Raw genomic sequence first — 23,844 nt, forward strand, 5'->3', positions numbered from 1 at the left:
CTTTTTTTTCCTATTTTTTGTTTGTTTTTTTTCCCCCAAACCAGAAGTTATATGAGATAATTTGCTTTTGCTAAAGCTTGACAAAAAAAGAGGAAATTTTGCTAAATCATTCTAAGAGGAAATACCAATTCATTTGTTGAAAGCAGTTGAAATGATGTGCAATTTCTCATTTCCAATGCTTCTTGTCTTTAGCTTTTGCTGGTGTCTCCTTGCATAAAATATCTTTTTTACTGTCAAAAAAGTAAAACAAACACCAAAAAAGATGGACAACCATCAATCCATCTTCACCACACTCACTAAAACTTGTCAGTTAAGGTATTGATTGCTGAAAATATGGCCTACGAAGGCCTAAATTCCAGTAGTCTCTCATTCAGTGGGAGTGATTAAGATATTGAAATCTTGGCGTCTTACGAAATGGAGCTTAGATTCTTTTACCCCAAGTATGCATGAGGAATCGAGAGTTCACGTGTTGATAAAACAACTTCTCAAAGAGGTGTGATGGTCACCTCCTAGTCAGAATTTTATAGGTTAGCATCATGTTTAGCTGCAATCGGCCAAGGCTTGGAGAATCCAAATGAGAAAAATAGAACCCGAGTACGTATTGAGTATTCGCCCTGCACATAAGTCCGTATCCTGATAAGAGACCATGGCATAGCATGTGTATTTTTATTTCATACGGGAAGCCACTCTTCCAGATGCATTATCTAAGTTTAGAAAAGCCAGTGCACATATGCTTTGAGAGGACCCCTGTAATTGAGTTGAATCATATCCCATAGGGGTACATCTGTAATCCATTGAGAGCCAAATAATCAGAAGTTCTAGCTCATATAGCCAATTATGTGTCCCTGCTTTAGACTGTGGAACATAGGTCTATTGGGTCGATCTAAGACTCGACAGAACATCATTCGGGACTAGCCCAATGGAGTACTCCGATACCTATAGTTATTAGCCCGAGATGTCACTATACCTTTTGTACGATTTTATAATTGTGAAAAAAACCTAATAATTACTCAAAAATACTTTAAATATTTATTGTGAATTTTCGAGAATTTTTCGAAATTTTATTTGTTAAAAAAACTAAGGGTTTTCATATTGTTAGGCTCAAATTCCACTTTAGTCTTGATCTGGTAGTGCCATGTAGCATCCAAGTGGCCATAGGGCTGCCACATGGCACCCCACACCTCACTCTAGGATCACCACTCAGCTGGCCACTGATCCCTAGGCGGGAGACTAGATTGGCATTTGGTTGTTTGTTTTATAAGGGGTTGAGTTATGGTGTCTTGTTATATAGTGTTATTTTTTGTTATATAATGTTATAAATTAAGGCCTCCTTTTTATCACGTCTTAATTAACTTACACATGGTTCATGCATGGCATGTGTGAAGTTTAATTAATTTATTTATTTGATATTAATGAGAAAATGCATTTTCAAATTTGAGTGTAAAAATATCTTCTCACACATATGTGAAGGGGATATTATCTTTAAATTGATTGGCTTGAAATTTTAGATCTACAAAGTGATTGACTTTGATAAAGAAGAATATCTCCACATGTGTGAGCGTTGCCAATTACTTCTTTGCCCTTTAGCCTTTGTGGTTATCTAATTTAATATATTATTAAAAAAACTAAGGGTATTTTTGTAAGGCCATATTGGATATAATTGGAATAAAAACATGGGTCAATGACAAAATGGTAAAGTAGCATAACTTAGGGTTAGGGTGGGTGGTATGAAATCTCATCCTTTCATTCTAGTGGTTGGATGGGGATGGGTGGCTAGGTACATTAGCCTCTCATATGCCTTTAGATTAGTGCATCAAGGGTGTTGATTGAATCCAAAGTTACACCTATGTTATAAAAACACATCATGAGATCTCAAACCCTAACTATCTCAACTCTTGAACAATTTTTTGAAAAATTGTTGCTCCCCTCCTTCTAAGGTTTTGTGAGAGAAAATTGAAGAGAGACAGATTTTAGCGTTCTATTAATGGTGATCTTGATGGTAGTCCTCCTTTTTTATGCATAAGTCCATAGTGTGCATTTATCAAGATAAACTCCATTAAATTTTCTTTTCTCATAAGATCATATCCTTGTCATCTATAGTTGCTGGAGTTTTGAATTTAGAAAAGTTTCATTGATCTTAGAATCCCCATTTGATCATCCTTTTCATCATGCTTATTCATAGAGTGGTCATTCATGAGTTATAGCCTATATGCATAAGAATGCATGATCATGCATAGTATCTTTTAATTACTTTGCTTCAAACCCATCAAATAATTTAGTCTCAGAGTGGCACTCTATTTTCATAACTTTTTCATGACGTTTTTACCTATGGGGGTTCATAATCTTTCTATACAAGACTGTTTTGGTGGTCCGAGAGACCACCGTAAGTAGTTTGGCCATAACTCTCTTGTTCTTTATCCGATTCGATTCAAACATTTTGCATTATGTTTTGGATGATAATGTCAGTGTGTTGAGATCTTAAGAAGTGATTTTAAGGCATGTAATTTCTTCCTATTTGGATTAGACACTATTGTGAGATTGAACCACTTTTGTACAATCCGAAGGGACAAAATTAAGTCCTTATTGGGCCTAATTGCGTGGCCCTGGCCCAAGGGGTTCGAACCATGGCTTATGTATTTTAATTTGGCATTCTAATTCCCTAGTTAGCTGATTTTATTCTTTATAATGTTGTTTAGATTAGTTGCATGATGTATTTAAGCTTTGGGACATAGTTTATGTAATTTGTGCTGTGAAAGTGTAATTCATAAGCTAGTCTTGCTTTATATGTAATTGCCCCATAAGGAGTTAGTATTTGAGTTTATTTACAGTGGTTATACAAGGCTAGAAATGGTTGTAATTGTTATGTAAAATGATTGTAACTTATTCACTTAGCTTGGTTTTAGTAAGTGCCTTGTTAAAGGTGTCCATTTTGCCTTGTTTTTTGGCTTAAAAATTTGCTCTAGTTTTTGTATCCACTATCATTGATGACTACAATAGTACATCCCAAGTTTGAATCCTGCCACTAAAGAGAGAGAGAGAGAGAGAGAGAGAGAGAACTAGTAAAGGCGAAAATATAATTTAGCTGAATTTTCCAAAGCAAACATGAATACACAGGTATTCCTAAAGTAATTCAATATCTTATGTCTCTTGAAAGAACAATGATTTTCCTGCAAATAGATCGATTAGCATTAAATCTATTGTCAATAGTACATCCGGTTCTACATTCTTGAAAACATTTAGGTTTAAAGCTCTTTTGGCTGAATTTATGTATGCATAAGGGCCCTATGGTCAACCCCAATGTAGAAGAACCATCAGTGAATTAGTAGAGAGAGAGAGATAGAGAGAGACTAGACCATGGAGTAGCTTCGTATTTTATATTTTGATGTCAATAATAACGCCTAACGATAACCATTATTAACCCAATAATGGAGTCATCCTGATCTGGAATTAAGTCAACACCCACACCAACTATAATGCACCAAACTTGCTTGGACAAAAAACAGTTTGGACTCAACTATTTAGCAAACTATTGAATTGCCCCTACTATCATTCCAAAGACCTTCAAGATGACAAGGTGGCATGGATCATTTTCTCCTTGCTTACCCCTCATGGAATCTAGAGAGATACAGGCAGCAACCAATGTTTGAGACTTTTGTCAGACATAGGTTGGCAAAGGAGCTCAAACTGGCGATTATTGACACACATGGAAGTCCAGCTTCCTATTACTATAAGGCACACATGTTTTGCTAGGGCTTACATATTTCATAATACATAACTAGTTGAACGCGATCCAACAGCTATTTTTTTAGAAACTCGCGCCAGTATGGTCTAAATTGCTAATCATGTGTACCAGAGGAGCAACATAGTCTCGAATGCCTTGCCAAGACATGGCATCCCAGTAAAACATGGATAGTATCAGTTCCAACTTTTACAAGGAAGTTTCTATGGGAACAACTAAACATGTATAGGTTTTGAGTCATCAGTGTAGTGTCTAGTTTAAGCAGTTTAGGTCTGATCATAACGATCTTTCATTAGGAGGCTCTTAGTTTTTGTGTCATATTTTCTTTCCCTATTTAATGTATTATTTTGTGTTGATACAAAAAAAAAACAAAAAAAGCCCAGATCCTGAGCTTTCATATAATCCACTACAAGAAACCTAGATATGGATCTTATTTAGCCTTGCTAGCAAGAAGCCACAACAAATATAGAACAAAACCTGCGAAATTTAAAAAATAGAGAGAGAAAGAGAAAATATTTAATAAGAACTAAACCTTAATTGAAAAATTCTACATTCAATTTTAACTCAAAGGCTCAGGGAGAATAAATTAACTGAAACATATAATTCACTTTACATTACGAGTCCACGAGGCAGTAGTAGAGAAAAGGGTTGTCAACTTCACATTGTATCCCTTACAAAGTTGTCCTTTATACTCTGTCATCTTAGAAATTAGTAAGCCTTCTTTTTCAGCAATGTATGCTGGTAAATCAAATGCAAGATCCACTTATAAAGTGAGTTATAAAGCTCCATTTCACTCATTACCCATAACAATAGTTCATCATAAACCAAATAGGAGCCCCTTGGTTCAACTTATCTCCACCCATTTCTTTTCTTTCTTTTTTTTGTATCAATGTGTCTCCATCCATTATATTACTCAACCCTCAACCCAGTATTTGAGCATGAAACCATCACTATTAAAAAACTGTAACGAGAAAAATATATACAAAATAATAATGGGAAGAAAAGCGGACCAAAAAAATTTGAGTTGGAACATAGAAAATTAGAACATATGCTGCCATTTTCTTCTCAGAATTGCCAGTGTGTAGTAAATCAACAAACAACAATTAGAAATATTCCATGGGATAGAAAATAATAATAACAATAGTGGTCGTGATCCTTAAAAGCCACCCAGGGAACACCTACTCTTTCTCCATGGAACAAGGAGTAGCACCTAGAACTAGACATGCATAAATTTCAAAAGCTATGTGTTCCTTGAAAGCAATTATATTTTGTTTCTTAGTTCTAACTCACGTGCACTTCACAACTCTCTACTTGGCAATTTATTTACTCGTGAATGTGAGGTGAAGATAAAATGAGGCAAATGGACCAGCATAACACGAGTAGATAATTTAACTTTCTTTCTTAGTATCTTACAACTTTATTTCAATTATTGTTATTAAAGTCACAGTTGTTGGTGAGAAATACTGCCTCCTCATAAAATCCATTACTAACCATCATTTTCTGATGCATGGTAGCTCTATCATAAGACTTGATTAAAAATTCAGAGTCTGAATGAATGGCTCGACAACCAATACGACGAAATTCATCATACCACTTCTAAATTTCTTCAATCGGTCCATAGTTACCGCAAGCTGAGATATAACAATTCATAGTATAAATATATTGTAGGCATTAAGAGACTTTTCCATATCTTTGAGCATCCTGCCTTGGCACATGCATCAATTATACAATTGTAAGTGACAATGTTAACTTCAACCAAATAATAGGGAATTTCCTCAAAGACCACACTGATTAGATCAAAGTGGGACAGTTTAAAGCAACAACTGATGAGAACTACATACATGTATATATCAGGTCAAATTTACAAATGGACTTCATTTCATCAATTACATAAACACTTCGTCAGTTCAATCACTGAGGACATAAGCGCCCAAAAGTGGTGTCAGCATTAACTATTGGTTTGAGTCATTTAGGAAGCATGCTTTGGAAGAGCTAATATATTTGCTCGCTCACGTCGTTTACATGTGCCAAGTATTTGAAAAAGTTGTACATGATTTTTGGGATGATACAAATGTTGCCACAAGGAGTACTTCAAAAAAACTGCAAATATGCACAATAAAATAATATCCTGATCAGTGAGGTGAACTTCTCCAACAGGAAATCACCTGGTTTCCATTATATCAAAGTGTTTCCATTATATCAAAGTTTATTCAACTGTCAAAGATCACAAAATGTTCCCTTACAATGTATTACCAATATTAACAGGACCATTTGTTCACACAGATATTTAATGTACAAGATATATTAAAGATTGCAAAGGTATAAGACGTAGTCTGGAATTAATTATGAACATTTCTTCCTTCTACCATGATTATTATATTGGAAAGTGAGAACATGGCTCACTCTAACACAATGCGAATATTTGCAAGAATGGTCCGTTCACCTATAAAAGCATTTCTTCTAACAAATTCAATGTATTAAAAGCAGCCAAGAACAAAGGCCGACTAGGCAGGGGAATTTTAATTTTTCTTTCTACGAATCCAAATAATTTAAAATTTTAGTCATGTGTTCTTGAAAATAGGATAATCTAATAAAAATATCAAGAAAATAATTCATAAGAAATAAATTGACTAAAATACCGCTGAAAATTTCAAAGCGTATTTTGGTTAATTTATTTCTTACGAATTACTTTTTAAATATTTTTATTAATTGTGCCTTTATGAGAAGAATGAATGTCTAAAATTTCAAGTTATTTGGATTTGTAAAAAAAAAAAAAACATTTAAACACAATATGAGGTCGTAACCGTCAAATCGACCTAAATTCAATCTGGGCCATTAGGCTCATATGTTCATATGAGCTAGTGGGCTAATCTCAGCATTTTCCATATATATATATATATAGAAGATGCTATAATAAGCTGACGGGTGTACCTGTAAGAATATGCCCAACGACCCAGATTGAATATGGGCCAATCTGACGGTCACGAGATGGCCTTGACCTCAATTCATGTTTGAATTTTATTTTATTTTTTTTACAAATCCAAATTACTTAATATTTTAGGCGTGTGTTCTTCTCATCAAAACGCACCTAATAAAAATATCACAAAAATAATTTATAAAACATAAATCAACCGAAATTTCCCCGAAATGTTTTGGGGGTATTTTGATCAATTTATTTTATGTAAAATATTTTTTTGATTTTTTTATTAGATTTGCCTATTTTTTAAGAAGACATGCCTAAAAATTCAAGTAATTTGAATTTATAAAAAAAAAATTAAAATTCAAACACAAAATGAGGTCGTGATCAACAGTTCAACCCAGATTCAATTTGGGCCGTTGGGAGTCTACTGTAGTAGTACGCACATGGGCGTACATGAACTTTTTCCTATATATATATGCTACAGTATGTATATGGTTGTGCAAGATCTTTTTCTTATATATATCTGCTACAGTACGTATATGGTTGTGCAGAATCTTTTTCTTATATATATATATATATAGGGGGTATTTTGGTCAATGTTTTGTTCTTACGAATTATTTGTTTTTATATTTTTATTAAGTGAGCCTTACTAAGATGTACATATATTCCAAAGTTCATGTCATTCTGATTTGTAAAAAAAAATTGAAAAATAAAACACAATTACCGGACAAGAATGAACTTTGGACGGTGATGAGGGTAGGCGTTAATGAAGACTTTTCCATATATATATATATATATATATATATATATATATATATATATATGAACAATGTACCTTGATAATATATATCTTGTATTCCAATTTTAGATTGGAATACCAAAACAATGGATAGTTTTGGATTGGAATACCAATCCAAAACTATTTTGTATTCCATGAACAATTTTGTATTCCATGAACAATTGTTTTGAGGCATTTAATATTTGTTCATGATATATATATATATATATATATATATATATATATATATATATATATCATGAGATATATGAACAATTTTGTACTTCAAAATTGTTCATAAACAATTTTATTAACAATATTGTTCATGAGATACAAAATTGTTCATAAACATATATCTCAAAATTGAATTTTGTACCTCAACATATATGAGATATATGAGATACAAAATTGTTCATAAACATACATCTCATATATGAGATATATGTTTATGAACAATATATATATCTCATAAAATTGTTTCTGCCTTTTGAGATATATATATGAGATACATATATATTTTATTTATGAACAATTGTTTATGAGATATATTTATATATATTGTTTATGAACTTATATATTGTTCATAAACAATCCGAAATCTTTATAAAAATCTGAAATCTTTTGAGATATATTTATATATATTGTTTATGAACATATATTTAAATATATGTTTATGAGATACAAAACTGTTTCTCATAAAATTGTTCATAAATATATGTTTATAAACAATTGTTCATAAACAATGTATTTATATCTCTAAACAATAAATATAAATATATATATCTCGAAAGGCAGAAACAATTATATATATATATATATATATATATATATATATATATATATATATATATATATATATATATATATATATATATATATATATATATATATATATGAATATGAGATATAAAATTGTTTCTAAGATATGTATTTAAACAATTATATATATATGAGATATATCTCATATATATATTTAAATTGTTTATGAGATATATCTCATATATCTCATAAACAATTGTTCATATATATAAAATTGTTTATGAGATATGTTCATAAACAATCCGAAATATATCTAAAAAACAATTGTTCATAAACAAAATATATATGTATCTCATATATATATCTCAAAAGGCATAAACAATTTTATCAGTTATATATATTGTTCATAAACATATATCTCATATATGTTGAGATATATGTTTATGAACAATTTTGTATCTCACATATCTCATATATGTTGAGGTACAAAATTGTTCATAAACAATATTTAATAATGACAATTGTTTATGAACAAATGTTTTGAGATATATTTCATAAACAATTGTTTATGGACAATTGTTTATATACAATATTTAATAATGACATATATTTATGAGACATCTCATAAATAATTGTTTCTGTAGGAAATATATATCTCAAAACGGCATAAACAAAATTGTTGCTGCCTTTTTTATGAGATATATCTCAAACATATATGTTTAATATCTCATAAACAAATGTTTATATGTTTATGAACATATATGTTTATTAAACAATTGTTTATATGTTCAAATGTTTATATATGTTTATAAAATAATTGTTTATATGTTCATATGTTTATATATATATCTCATAAGCAAAATTGTTTATAAGTTATTACATATATATCTCATAAGCAAAACGCAAAATTGTTTATGAGTTATTAAACGCATATGTTCATAATATAAGATATATGTTTATATGCTTATGAACATATATGAGACATATCTCATATTATGTTCATAAACATATAAACAATTGTTTTGAGACGTATCTCATAAACAAATGTCTATGAACATATCTCATAAACATATATGTCTCATATATGTTCATGAAAGACATATCTCATAAAAAAAATTGTTTCTGCCTTTTTGAGATATCTCTCATAAACAAAATTGTTTATAAACATATCTCATACATGTCTCATATATGTTCATGACATACACGAGACATATATGAGACATATATTTAAATATATGTTTATGAACATATCTCATAAACAATTGTTCATAAACAATTTTGTTTAATGAGATATATTTAAATATATATCTCTTCAACAATTTTGTTTATATCTCATAAATTGTTTATGAGATATGTTCATAAACAATATATATAAACAAAATTATTTATGAGATATATCTCATAAACAAAATTGTTTACGAACATATCTCATAAACAATTGTTCATATATATATAATTGTTTATGAGATCTATCTCATATATATTTAAATATATTTAAACAATATATATATTTAAATATATTGTTCATAAACAATATATTTAAATATAAATATGAACAATTGTTCATATATTTCAGATTGTTTAAAATTATATTTCGGATTGTTTATAAACAATTGTTTTAAGATATATTTATATATATTCATAAAATGGTTCATAAATATATCTCATATATAAACAATATATTTAAATATATATATTTAAATATATCTCATACACATATATTCTTCATAAACAATCCGAAAACTTTATAAAAATCTGACATATAATTTAAACAACCAAGAAATCTTTGTAATTCTGTTTTTCCCGTGATTGTATCTGAAAATTTGGATGCAAATTCTATTGCTCTATCGATGGGAATAATTCTTCCCTAAAAAATATTGTGCCCTAAAAATCTAATTTTTTTTCTAACATATATTTATTTTCTTTGCTGAAACTACTAAGCGAGCATTTTTATTGCTTTGATAAATGTACTTAAATGTTTCCAATGTTGATCAATTGAATCAGAGAAAACGAGTACATCATCAATATAAACAATCATGAAATTGATATAGGGATTAAAATTTTCGTTCATGATATTTTGGAGTTCTGATGGTGCATTATTTAATCCAAATGGTATAACATTCCATTCGAATTGTCCAAATGGAACATTAAAAGCAGTTTTGTATTTACCTTTTTCGATAATCTGGATTTGCCAATAGCCTGATTTGAGATCAAATTTTGAAAATATACAAGCATTGACTAATCTATCTAAGAAGTGTCTTTTGTTATAGATTGGATATCTGATCTACCTTAAAACTTTGTTGAGTGGTTTGTAATTTATAACCAATCGTGGAGCCCCTCTTTTTATTCGGAGGCTTTTTCTACATAAAAGGCCGAACAACTCCATGGTGATGAGTTTTTTCTGATAAGCTTTTGTCCAATAATTCTTTTATCTCTTTTTTGCAGATTTCGAGCAACCTATTGTTCATTTGAGTAGGCCTTGCTTTGGTAGGTATTTTGCCTTCTCAAAAATCTGGTTCATATGGAAGTTCAACTATATGTTACTTTCTATCCCAAAAGGCATTGGGGATATCGGCGCATATATTTCTTTCCATATCAATTTTTAGATATTTAATTTTATTTTAGATTTCAGAAAGAGATAACTTTTCTTCGATATTTTTGTATTTTATTTCTTCTTTCAAATAATACAAAAAAATTTCTTTAGAAGAAATCTTATTTTTAATATTATTGATTTCATGGACTCTGGGATTTTCAATAAAGGTAAATTTGACCTTATGCCCTTCAATACTAGCTTCTATCCCAGTATCATCAATCTTAATTGGATAGAACATATTTAAAAAGGAGTCCCTAGAATAACATGTTGACTTAAACCTTTTACCATTATGAAGGAAAAATTGAAACGGCACCATTATTACATACTGCAGTTTCATATAGTTTATAGTTTATAAGCATTTTGCTGTCATCTGCAGTATTAAGAATTTGGGTAGTCTTGTTGAAGTATTTAGTTGGTACTAATCCTTCATTAATGCAATTTAGGTCTACTTCTGAATCTATCAGGGAGGTAGTTTGGAAGCTATATTCCTTTTGAGTTACGATTTTGACGTTTGTAAACCATTTTGGGTTATAATTTTGTCTCCTAGGTTTATATATTTACAATTTTGGACCTTTTCTATTACATTCATACCAGCTTTGGAGGTTTTTGGTTTAGGAAGGATGTCTTCAACCTCATGTGGTAAAGGAATATTATACTCAGTAATCAGATTATCAAATTCACCTTCTATATTTTCTTCTTCAATTGTTTCGTTGATAGGATTCTGGGTTAATTCTAAGATTTGCACCCTAGATTTCAGAGCTATCAACTCATTTTCGACTTAGTTGATTTCATATTTCAGCTCAGATATTGAAGGTTCATTTTCTGTATATTTTTTATTTTGTACCCTTTTTAAAATATCTTGAAAAATATAATCTTCTTTTGTTGGAACAAGAGAAGACTTAGGTTTTCTAGAAAGGGCTTTGGACATATTGATGTATTGGATTAGGGCTTCTGTTTTAGCCTCTGGGTCAGATATTTTGTCGATAAGGTCTATGATCAGGTCTTCTTCTTTGGTGAGGGTATTGATGCTTAAACCGTTCATGTCCATTATTGCCTTGTAAAATCACATTGGCAAATTTCTTTTTTTTTTTCTGGACTATTTTCATTATCGGAGTCTGAATCAGAACTGCTAATAATGATATCCTCATCATTTATTTCCCCAATCAACATTTCCTCTTCTGATTCAGAGGAATCAGAGGTTTCATCCTCAATTTGGAGTATCTCAAATAATTGCTTTTTAATATTATCATTTATTTTCAAAGAGTTGATTTTTCTTTGAACTCTACATTTGTTTTTGTAACGGCCAACCTTGCCACAATTATAACAGACAGGGATTTTCCTTTTTCCCCTATGCTTAAAAGATGGTTTATCTTGTAAGAGTTTTTTTCGAGAATTTTTCTTTTGCTTTTGAATAATGTTTAAATTTTCTTTTTCTAAATTTTCCATGTTTTCTTTAATGGAAAGGCTTTGAAGGGGGTAGCATATTGAATCCAAATTGCTCGCAGAAGTCTCCTAATTCTTTTCTGCCCGTTATTCTCTGTTTCTCTAACTGTCTTCTAAGTTTCAGGTCTGTACATAAAGCCAGGCCCTCAGCACAGATTCCAGCTGATAATTCTCCTGATGTATACAGAGAATAAGGAATAATTCCACCATGTTTGTTTTTAAGCCCTTGTCTTTACCCTTTCTGCAAAAAAGTGTGGCAGACCGGCTATGAATTTTTCTTTCCAATGGTCTGACTTACTATCTTCTCTTGATAGTAGTCTTGAGAAAAATACATCTTTGTACCATTTATAATGAGAGAGTATTGGACATCTTAGATTTGATAACAAATCTTCAGACCTTGCTGCTAGCAAAGCAGTACTTCCTACAAAATACAGAGTAATGGTATATATCAATGTATTGACTGCATCTCCTTCTTGTACTATATTAACTTGGTCATCTTCTCTCTTAACTATCCATTGTTTTGAGGCATTTAATATTTGGTTTTTTTATTCTTCATCCATATGAAAATCCCACCAACCTCTTAACCATCCTGTAAATCCACATATTATGGCCGTGGCTATCTCATGATCTTGGTTTCCACTTGCCTTGCAGGCAGTGGCACACATGGTCAAATATGTTTCATGAGATCTAGGATTTGGTTCTCAATCATGCCATCTATATTCCAATTTACTATGGATTTACCTGAATAGGAGACCGCGGCAGAGATTAGGTCTTCTTTTATTTGTAGATCTACTGGTGTAGGTCTAGGATAGTACATTCGAGTCTGGGACACTAGTCTTACCTTTTTCCATAGTCAATTCTATTTATATATAAGCTTTTAGTTTTAAAAGCTTTTTCCATTTCTTCAATTTCTTTGTCAGGTGCTTTTTGCAAAACTTGAACATTTCCTTCCTTAGTGTTGAAAGGTTGGCGTTGGCCCTTTCCTTTTTCATCGATGCTTAATTTTTTTAATCTTTTGACCAGCTCATCAATTAACTCACTATTTTTCTCTTTTTTCTTTATTCCTTGCATGCTGAATTTTCATGTTTCAATAGTTTGACGAGGTTTGAATAGGACGGCTTCCTTTTGTTTTTCAGAACTTCTAGGTTCAGGAGTTGGTCTTAATTTGTTTACTGCATTTTCTATTCTTGTAGTCTGCTTTCCTATTGTTTGGAGGCGAATATTTGTATAACTATTTTGTTCAATAATATGAGGTATTCCATCAAGTTTGGCCATATTATGGTCGCTTTCTTTGGGTCCTATCTTGAGAGGTGAGGCTCTAATTTCAATTTTCTCCCCTAATTTATCTCTTTTAAATTGTAAGCTAGCCTCAGGGGATGAATGGACTCAATTGTTTCCCCTTTGGTGGTTTGAAAGGATTTTTCGACCATATTTACCTCAAAGTTTGGAATTTTTATTTTATAATATTTTGTTATATATTTTAATCATTTAAAAAACTTGACAGTTGCCTGATGTTTTATCATAAAACGATTAAATTTTAGATGAAAGGAAAGGCATCTATCAGAGGTTCTTTAAATTATTTGAATAACCATTCTCTTATTAATCTATTTTCTTCAGAGTAGAAATCTTTTCTGATCCATTCTTTATCAATATTAAATTCTTCTTTTTGAATAACATTCACATCAAAGTCCAGATCAGAGGAGTTGGTTCTTGTTCTTCTATTTCAGAAGAACCTGGAGTATCTACTCTATAGACTGGTTGTTGAACTTGATTTTGAATCATATTAAGTCTTTCAATAATAGTTCTCCTATGAGTGGATAATATTTCATATTCTGACTGTGGGATCGAAGAGGTAGAGCTTCGGGGAGGATCCCTAATGCTAGATTCAACAATTATTAATGTAGTCCGTCTGGAGGATGGAAATCTGATTTCTATCTCTCCATCGGAATATTCTATTATTTGTTCAGTGTCTTTGTTCTCAAGGTTTTTAATTGGGGATTCAATTTGTAAGGACCATCTCTATGGTAATTGTACCTAAGACTATGCCACTGACTTTGGTATGACTAGATTTGATTTTTCCATGTTTGTTTGGAAAAATATGGTTTGTCCTTTTAAATCCATTTGCCCAACATTTGGACAAAGAGTATTCATTACCTTATAATATATTCAGTAAACAAATGCTAGATTTTGAGAACCTGAGTCCATATCAAAACCTTGAGTTTTAAAGTTTAGAGTCAGGACCTTTAAAAGATTAGGATCAGTTAAGGCCACCGAGAAATTTGGAAAACAGTTGAAATAAATGAGGCCGTTACAGAGACTGGATTCTACTATTCCTAACAAGGAATCAGTGAATCTCTTATGCCTGTTGTCTCTTAGACAGAGTAGAACATAATTATTTAATCATGTTCTTGTCAATGCTTTAACAGCTATTTGAACCAAACCAATATGCAAGAATTTGTATTCTTTCCTTTTATGATCTTCAATCATTTTAGGGAAAAATAATTGGAATTTATCCTGGGTTTCCATTACAGAAATATTTTGCTCAATAGTTTTAATAGAAAAGCTACTTTTAAAATCAAACTTTCCCTTACTATAAACATCAGTTATAAGGACCTTTGGTATATTCCAATTTTGGATTTGCTTTTCTATGTTATCTATTATTATTTCTTCCCTATTATTAACATGTAGTGTATTACTAGTAGTAGCTAACCTATTAGATAGAGTTCTAATACAATTTGCCATTGTAATTCGAGTCAACTGGAAACAGTCCCTACACTTTTCTGGCTCTTCCTGGCCTTAGTGGTCTTTAGGTCATGACGACTTTGAACTTACTACTACAAATTTTTCTCAGAATACTATTTAATAGTTCAGTTTTCTACTGGTAATACAGTTAGACCACTGTAATATAAACTTGGCTCTGATACCATAAAGCGGAACTGAACATTAAAGCAAGATTAAACGCAGTACAACATTAACATGAAACAAATACAACAGACTACAAGACGTAACTTCCCTTTGCATAGTAGTTGGACTGATCCAAAATCTGAATTTTCTTGTCCACATAGCGGTTACATTAGAGATGTTGCCTTCATCTCTACTCATCTCATCTCCAAATCTCCTATACTAAATAGTTTGCTCCATCTTAACAACAAAACCCTTGCCCTGTTTGAGATATCTCCCTGCATAATTAATCTCCTAAACCCAAGTACTCCATAACTTCTCTCTCTCTCTCCCCCCAACATGGGCTCCCATCAACCTTCCTGAAAATCTACCCACACAAACGCCATCAATGACCCGATGCATGAAACCTCCATTACTGGTCGAAATCGTAACCTCCACCTTTGTAAAACATATACAATTTCAGGCACGAAAACAATGTTCCATTCATTCATAAAATTCTCCATATAAGAAAATTCAGGTTGAGAGCCCTGGTTTAGAGGGCCTTCGAAATAATTGCCCGCAAAGTGGTTTGAGCCCTTGGTAAACTAGGGTTTTGAAGCCCACAAAGGAAGGTAGCATAGTAAGTCTGGGATGAGGGCAAGGTAACAGAGCATGGGGCTGGATACCAAACGCCGAAGAGGATAGGGAATAATATGCCTGAGAACAAACGGAAAGACCATCTTGTGCAACAAGATTGTGGACGCACTATGCAGCAACAAACGGAAAGACCATCTTGAACTTAGCTCAGTAGCAAATGGGGAGGATAATATGAATACCAATAATGAACTTGATCTTAGAATAGCCAGTGTTCTCAAAAGCAAAGGTTATAAATACCAAGGCGAACTTTGGACTGATTCAACAACGAAAGACTTTGAGGGTCAAAAACACAATGTTGTTATCGTGACTACTGCAAGTCTTCCTTGGATGACTGGAATTGAACAAAAGAGACATGCGCAAGCGTTGAGGAAGGGGGAGTGTTGAGAACATGAACTCCGCTTCCCTTCTGGTGGTGCCACTTCAGCCATGGCCTCTCTTTCTCTGTTTGTACGGATCGGAGGTCCTCTCGATATTCAAGATCAATGTCTCGCTGCTCTAATACCATGTTAGAATTCGTGGGAGCATAGAATGGAGAGAGAAGAAGAGAGAACACAACATTTACGTGGTTCAGGCCAAAGCCTTACATCCACAAATCCAAAGCCCAACTGGCCACATCTTAACTATTTTGGATGAATGTTTACATCAATAAGTTTCTCTATATATAGAGGACAATCACACAATTAGATGAGATAATTATGGTATGATAACCTGATGACCAAGTAACTTAGTCTCTACCTTTTAGATACCTAACTTTATCAAGAGATATATACATATACATCCATAATAATGTATATCAATATGAAACCGATATATCCATATCTTAACACAATTCGCATCCAAATCATGGGTAAGATGCATGGTGACATCCTTTGTTGTAACTTTGGGAGGGATAAGACCACAGCCCTAGTGGAAGAAAAGTATTTTTGCCCCAAACTAAAGGAAGATATCAGCCAGTTCATGGAGTGCTGCCAAGTGTGCCAGTTGGCTAAGGATCAGACTTAAAACACCAGCCTTTACACTCCCTTACCCATCTCCGACTGACCACGGACAGATCTGAGTATGGACTGTGTGATGGGGCTTCCCCCCACCTCAAGAGGGTGTGACTCTATCGTCATGGTGTGAGATAAGTTCTCTAATGGCTCGCTTCATTACATGCCGAAACATTTTTTAGACATGACACAAGAAGCCAATATTTTCTTTAAGGAGGAAAATTGGTTCAGCAGGGAGGAAGGGGGGGGGGGGAGTAAAATTGGTTCAGCACAGGGGAGGAGTAAAATAGGTTCAGCAGGGGGGGGGGAAGTTTGCAACGCTGTTAAATCCCCTTCGACCCAAAATGCCATTGTCAGAGTGCATTATCCGCACTCTTGCCAACGGCTTGCGGCATCGCCTAGCGGCGCAGGAGGATGCGGGCGCCTAGGCACCTCAACACCTAGGCCCGTGCACTTCGCATAAGCTGCCTAGCCGCATAGGCAGCCTACCAAGGGGGCAAAGCATTTCAAACAGAGGTAGTTCCCAATTTTGAAGTATCTCTTTAATATTATTCTCTCACTCACTTCCAGAATTCCAATTATGACTTCCACATGTATTGTCAATCCAATTGAAATGATATTTGGAATGGAAACATGACGAACCACAAAATGAGAATCTATAAATATTTGATAAGCGAATAGAACATAATAATATGTACAAATTCGCTTTAGAAATAGCATTGACAAAATCATCTTCTAAATCATCTTCTAATTAAATGAAGGCTAGAAATAGCCTCGGTCAAGTTCTTAGTGGCCATAATATTGCAGTAAAACTCAACAAAGCATGGTAAGTACACAACATACGATGAGTCATACAGGACCTTCAAAGATGCAAAAAATCAAGACCTATATTCAAATTCTCTACATAGAACATGCCTGTGACAAGACAGCGAGGAGGTCCTGAAAACTGTGTGTATACTCCGGATGAGAATCTATTTCATCTCTTAGCCAGTTCAAAATGCCAGCACCACCCCAATCTTCTGAAGAGACTTGCACTGCCAAAGAAGCCACCACTACACTAATTGGCAAAACAAAGAGGTGAACTAGGAGTGACTTTCATGCTATGAGCATTGCTTAAACAAAATACATAAATTGCAGATAGACATTCCACAGAAAATTACCTGTGCTCCAACTTTCGTTGGTCCATTGTGGAGCTTTTTGAGCAATGACTGCATTTAGCACAACTCCTAGGTCATGCAAAAGATGAAGAAGATATGGGGAATATGGTAAACGAGATAGAGTACATTGAAAAAGATTCAAATGCCTACAACTATCCATCAAGCATGAGTCATTCATCCGGCCGAAGAGACCACACCTTCAGAACCTAATACTACTGTGTACAAAAACGCGCATCTAATCGAGTTGATGCATGCTAGCTACATGCAAGAATTCACATGGTTAAACTACTTGCTCAAAAGATGCATGGTTTTGTCCCATTCACTTTCTTCGTTTTTGTCTTTTTAATGCTATTTGGTCCATTTCACTAAACACATTCAATCAACTAAAGTTTTTCTATTATGCTTTGTCATTAAAAACAAGTAGTGTAGGAATTCCTTACACATAGTAAATCACATAAGGGGCGAAAAGCTTCAGAAGGAAGTTCCTCGAAATCTCTCTGCACCTAAAAATTAAATGAAAAATTACTTGGGTTTTTTTCAGTTAACTGAAATATCAATTGAAAATCGATGCCCAAAATAAAAGAACTTCGAAAGATTGCAAAACATAAAAAGCAAAATTACTAAACTCAATGAACACACTTAAAGCCTACAAAAAGAATATATTACGCTTAGTTTTCAGTGTCTGAGCACAGAAAATAATACTTTCTAGGTTGCTGCTGGCATTATGAAGTAAACTATCAGACACCTGAAAGAATTGCAATTTGTTAAGAAAGATCAGTTATATCACATGGAAAAGTGTATATTACAATCAATACAAGCACCACACAAGCAAATAAGAGAAGCCTCTGTTTCACCATTCAGCAGACTGCAATACAACACCCATTAGGTTTTTCCAAGAAAGACCTACAGTTCTGCAGATAATGTACACTTGTTTTCATTGCAAATGCAACCACAAATTAAATATGCAAAAAGACAAAAAGGCAACCACGAGGTTAGCAAAGCAACAAACTCACAACAGTACCCCACCCACACAATACAATGTATCCGTAAAATATATGCACCATGAAGTCAAAGAAAAGTTTCACTATCTAGACTGTTTTATCCAAAAAAAAAAACAGAGAGCGATAACTTATTTAACAAGTATACACTTTCTACTAATTTCCGCCAGTCCATCTAAGAAGTTGTTAGAAAATTTTGGAAAGGAAATTTCTGATGTCCCTCCTATGTCAAAAAACAACCTTTTTTTGGGATAAGTCAGCACCAAGGTTTGAACCTAGGATGTATGATACAGAGTGCTTTCTGAAGCCATAACTTTTCATCCGAATGTCCCATCCAAAGCACAAAAGTGAGATGTCTTCGATATCTAATCTCTTGAAATGTTCGATCCAATTACTCATATGGACACCATATATGCAAATCACCTACTATTATATAATAGACAGGGTCTCCATGAACAATAACCCAGACTCTTCTCTCTTCGAAAGAGTTCATCGCAACTACTTTGTCTAAAGAGACCATATAGTTTTGGTACAAGAGGTCATAACTACTGTCTATGAAATTTCAAATTGGGTATTGTTAAGATTGTCATTTACTAGACTCAAAATTCAAAAAAATGTTTCTTGAACATTATGGAATGTAGGAAGTGAAATGAGCTTGAGTTGCCAACTGGTGGAACACAGCAAGTGAAATGAATAATTAAAAGTGATTGTTACAGTGGCCACAACAGCACGAGTTTGTAAGGTTCTAATACCAACTTAACCTTTAAATAAATGATTTCTCTGAGCTTCAAATATAAGCTTGAACACCCAGGCTCTCTCCCCTTAGCTATCCTCACACGCTGAAAACAACTCATCTTTCTCTCTCCCCTTATCCGTCCTCACACTCTGCAGATGCCTCATCGCTCTCAAATCAAGGACCATGCCATTCGTATCTCCTTTGGCCTAACACTAAGGTCCAAAGTTTGAACCCCACCATACCCAACTAAACAGGAATCCTATTCTTTTAATAGGCTTGTCCTGGAACTCTTCAGTGACACATTTTCCCCTATCCCACACCGAACCCTGCTTGTTTGTGAAATGGAAAAACCTGTTTTTCTCATATGATAGAGATGTTCTAACACAAATACTCAAATCCATCGCTGTCCCATGTCGAACCCCACTAGTTTGTAGAACGAGACAGATCTGTTTTTCTCATATGATAGAGATGTTCAAACATGAATGCTCCTAGGACAGCAGTCTATCACAGTAAAGTTGAATGTACCTTCCTGTTCATTGGATTGGAGTCCATGGACATGGGTTTAAATCACATTACCAGGCAAGAAAGTAGGACAAGGGATATCTCAATGGCTACAACACCGACATCCAAGCTTGAAATCCCAGTTCACCCAAAAAATACAAGAAATGGATCCTCCAAACTTAGAACCAACTTATGAAGACAGAGAAAAAGACTCACATTCATCCTCTAAATGCCTCATTTCTTGACCCAAGGCCACTACTACATTGCATATCTCTCTAGCTTCAGGATGTGACATATCATTAGTAGTGAAGCCATGCGTCTTCTCCCCTGCATCAACCCAACTACAAGCAACCTCTTTCCTCACTCTGCCATCTCTCATCCTCCTCCTAACCTTAGCTACCTCCTCCCAATTTCCTTCAGCCGCATACATGTTTGATAACAACACATAAGTTGCAGAATCCTCAGGCTCCATGGCCATCAATGTCTCGGCTGCCCTTTTCCCCATCTCAACCTCTCCATGATTTCGACATGCTCCCAATAAACTTTGCCAACCTCTAATGCTCGGTTTCCTCTTAACCACTTCCTCAGCTTCTCTAAGCCTACCTGCCCTTCCTAACATGTCAACCATGCATGAGTGGTGCATCGTGTGAGGCTCAATTCCATGCTCTAGAGCCATGCTTTCAAAGCATTGAAGCCCTTGATCCACCATACCCACTCGCCCACAAGCCGAGAGTACAGCTAAGAAGGTTACCGGGTCAGGGCTTACCCTCGCAATTCTCATCTCCTCAAGCAATGACAGGGCTTTGTGGCATTCACCATGTTGTGCATAGCCTGATATCATCCCAGTCCATGTAACCAAGCTCCTCCCATCCATCTCACTGAAGACTCTTTCTGAATCCTCAATCGAGCCACACTTGGCATACATGTCCAGCAAAGCACTTCCTACAAAAACACATGAGCTAAACCCTAGCTTGGCCACATGGCAATGGAGTCTGCGACCTAGACCTAAAGATAACAACCCTGCGCAAGAGCTTATGACGCTTACAAATGTGAATTCAGTTGGCCTCAACTGAACTACATTATCATAGCTTGCTAAGAGAAAATAAACTTCTACTGCTTCCGTGTATAGTTCATTTTGTGCATAACCAGCCATAATGGCATTATAAGAAACGATCTCTTGAGCATCTATCATGCCATCGAAGACTTTTTGGGATGAATCCATGTTCTGGAATTTGGCATACATGGTTATGAGGCTGTTGGCCACATTGATATCTTGGTCGAGCCTAGTTCGCACAGTGAGTCCATGGGCCTGTGGACCCAATTCCTCCATACCTTGGTCTGAGATTGAGTGGATGAGGGCCACAAATGTGACCTGGTTTGGGCTAACACCTTGTAGTCTCATCTCATTGAATAGGCCCAAGGCCCGGTGTTTGTATAGAGAGATCATGGATGTCCATGAGACTATGTTTCGGTGGACCATGAAATCAAAAACCCTCTCTACGTAGCCTAGAGTCGCTTCACTCTTGGAGTATAGTGAGATCAACTTATTGCATACAGATACGTGCTTCTCTTTGTTGGTTCGAAGAATTTGGCAATGGCATTGCCTCCCGAGTTCGACCTTCTGTTTGCCCACACAAGCTGAGAGAACACTTACAAATGTTATGTGGTCAGGCTTTGGACCATGGCCATGAACCATGTTTGCAAAAAGCTCAATGGCTTCATTCCCATAATTATCTTCCCCCTGTGTGTTGTAACCAGAGATCATGGAGTTCCAAGAGACCAGGTCCTTGAAGACAATCCCATTAAACACTTCCTTGGCTTCTCTTATTGAGTTACACCTAGCATACATGGAAACCAAAGCATTTTGGACAAAGATTTCTTGGCCATGGCCATGAATTACTGAGAGAGCATGGATCTGGTGCCCAAGACTTAGCTCTGATAGGCTCGCACAAGCATTAAGAGAGCTCGCAAAACTCACTCTATCAAAACTGGGCATTTCAGAGGCTTGCATTTGGAGTAAAACCTGTATGGCCTCTCGCTCCATCTGGTTCTGAGCAAAGCCGGCAATGGCTGTGTTATAAGTGATCAAATCTTTCTGGGGCATGGCCCTGAACATCTTAATGGCTTCTTGGGGTTGTGCCCTCTTAAAATAGAGGTTCAATAAGGAGTTGCAGACTGTTACATGGGATTGGAAACCAATAACAATGGCGTGGGATTGGATTAGTCGGCCAATGTTGAGCCCAAAAGGCCCAATTGAGCAACATGCCTTGAGAGCAAGGGCCAGTGTGACATGATCGACAGGTTGCGATGAACTCTTTCGAAGAGAGAAGAGTCTGAGCGACTGTTTATGGAGACCTTGTCTATTATATGATGATAGTAGGTGATTTGCAGATACGGTGTCCATATGAGTAATTGGATCGAACATTTCACGAGATTGGGTTGCTTGTTTGAGTAAAGAAGTTGGGGTGCTGGATTTTTTTGGGTTTTCATGGAAGGGGAGAGAACAGAGAGATAGAGCGTTTTCATGGAGGGACGAGAGAGAATGGGTGCAAAGAGGATCGTGGTTTTGCAATGGGAGAAGGTGAGTGTTTCTGAGAAGGGATTTTGTTGGGTTAGTGAAGTAGAACATGAAGCTGGCATGGGGAGAAAGCTAGCAGGGGCAGGGTATGTTTGCTTTGCGTTGGTGGGTTAATTTCAAATCTCTGAGAAAGGATGCCCTCTCTTTTTGTTTTGGTGGGTTGATTATTTGAAGGAAAAAGTTTATATAAGGTTGCAACTGCAGAATTAAACATGCACCTCATAAATGTATCGGAAAAGGTTGTTCATAAATGTATCGGAAAAAGTCGTTTTAATGTTAAAAACCCTCTAATTGATTATCTTGACGTCGATATGTATAAATAAATATGAAAAAAAAAAAAATTTGAGTCCTAAAAATAGTGTTTCTTTCAACAAATTATGCGGACAGCCAATTTTCAAGATTTTCATATGTTTATAGATCTAATTGATTTTAAATATTTTTAAAGTTTAATATTTTATAATTAGATATGAAAATAGATTTTCAAATAATTCTAAAATATTTTACACCAAATAACATATTGTGATAAAATTTGGAGGTACGCTTTAATTGGATTGTTTAAGGTTGCAACCTTATAGAAACCACGCTTTTATTTGAATCCTCTTAGTCCACAAGCTCCAACAAGGAAAAAGAAAAATTGTAAAAACCTACAAGATGGATTTTTTTCGCATTTTACCCCACCCAACTTTTCATAGCAACTCCCCACAAAAAATCATGTTTCCTAGCAAATACCCCAATACAAAAAGTTAATTTTTTTAAAATGAAAATACTCTTCCCTCATGTAACCAATCATTTTCGGGTCCCAATAAAAGGAAACGTCGGACTGTACTTGTACAATGCCGGACTGCTCACTTCAAAAAGTTGGACCGCTATTCAAAACATCGGACTGTCCCTTCAAAATGTCGGACCGTCATATCAAAACACCAGATTGTCCCTTCAAAATGCGAGACCGTAACTTCAAAACGCAAGACCGCTTATTCCAGCAAAAAATAATCACCGGACCGCCACCATGAAACATTGGACAGCCACTATGAAATGTCGGACCAGCCATTCCAGTAAAAATAATCGCAAAAATAATCGTTGGACCGGCTATTCTAGCAAAAAATAATCGCAAAAATA

At 34.4% G+C, this 23,844-nt stretch overlaps 1 protein-coding gene across 15 annotated transcripts; it reads right to left on the reverse strand.

Annotated features, from left to right (window-relative positions):
* Nucleotides 1-5,406: 5,406 nt before the first annotated feature.
* Nucleotides 5,407-23,063, reverse strand: LOC18441598 (pentatricopeptide repeat-containing protein At4g32430, mitochondrial). 15 transcript variants are annotated; one of them, XR_016040085.1, is made up of 6 exons: nt 20,367-23,063; nt 18,618-18,660; nt 18,356-18,412; nt 17,919-17,966; nt 17,674-17,810; nt 5,407-5,839 (listed from the first exon to the last, which is right to left on the reverse strand). XR_016040085.1 is itself a non-coding variant. In XM_088845907.1 (4 exons), the coding sequence occupies exons 1-4, from the start codon at nt 22,777-22,779 to the stop codon at nt 5,831-5,833; spliced, it is 2,589 nt and encodes an 862-aa protein (XP_088702033.1). In that variant the 5' UTR covers nt 22,780-23,063; the 3' UTR covers nt 5,407-5,830. The 15 variants fall into 15 exon arrangements, 5 of the variants coding, with proteins under 5 accessions (XP_088702033.1, XP_020527537.2, XP_088702032.1 ...); XR_016040089.1 differs by having other exon boundaries at nt 18,356-18,418; XR_016040090.1 differs by having other exon boundaries at nt 17,674-17,815; nt 18,356-18,418.
* Nucleotides 23,064-23,844: the final 781 nt, after the last annotated feature.

Source organism: Amborella trichopoda, chromosome 9, assembly GCF_054954075.1.
Source record: "Amborella trichopoda isolate Santa Cruz 75 chromosome 9, AtrichopodaSantaCruz75HAP2 v2.0, whole genome shotgun sequence".
In the NCBI taxonomy this organism is placed as follows: Eukaryota; Viridiplantae; Streptophyta; class Magnoliopsida; order Amborellales; family Amborellaceae; genus Amborella; species Amborella trichopoda.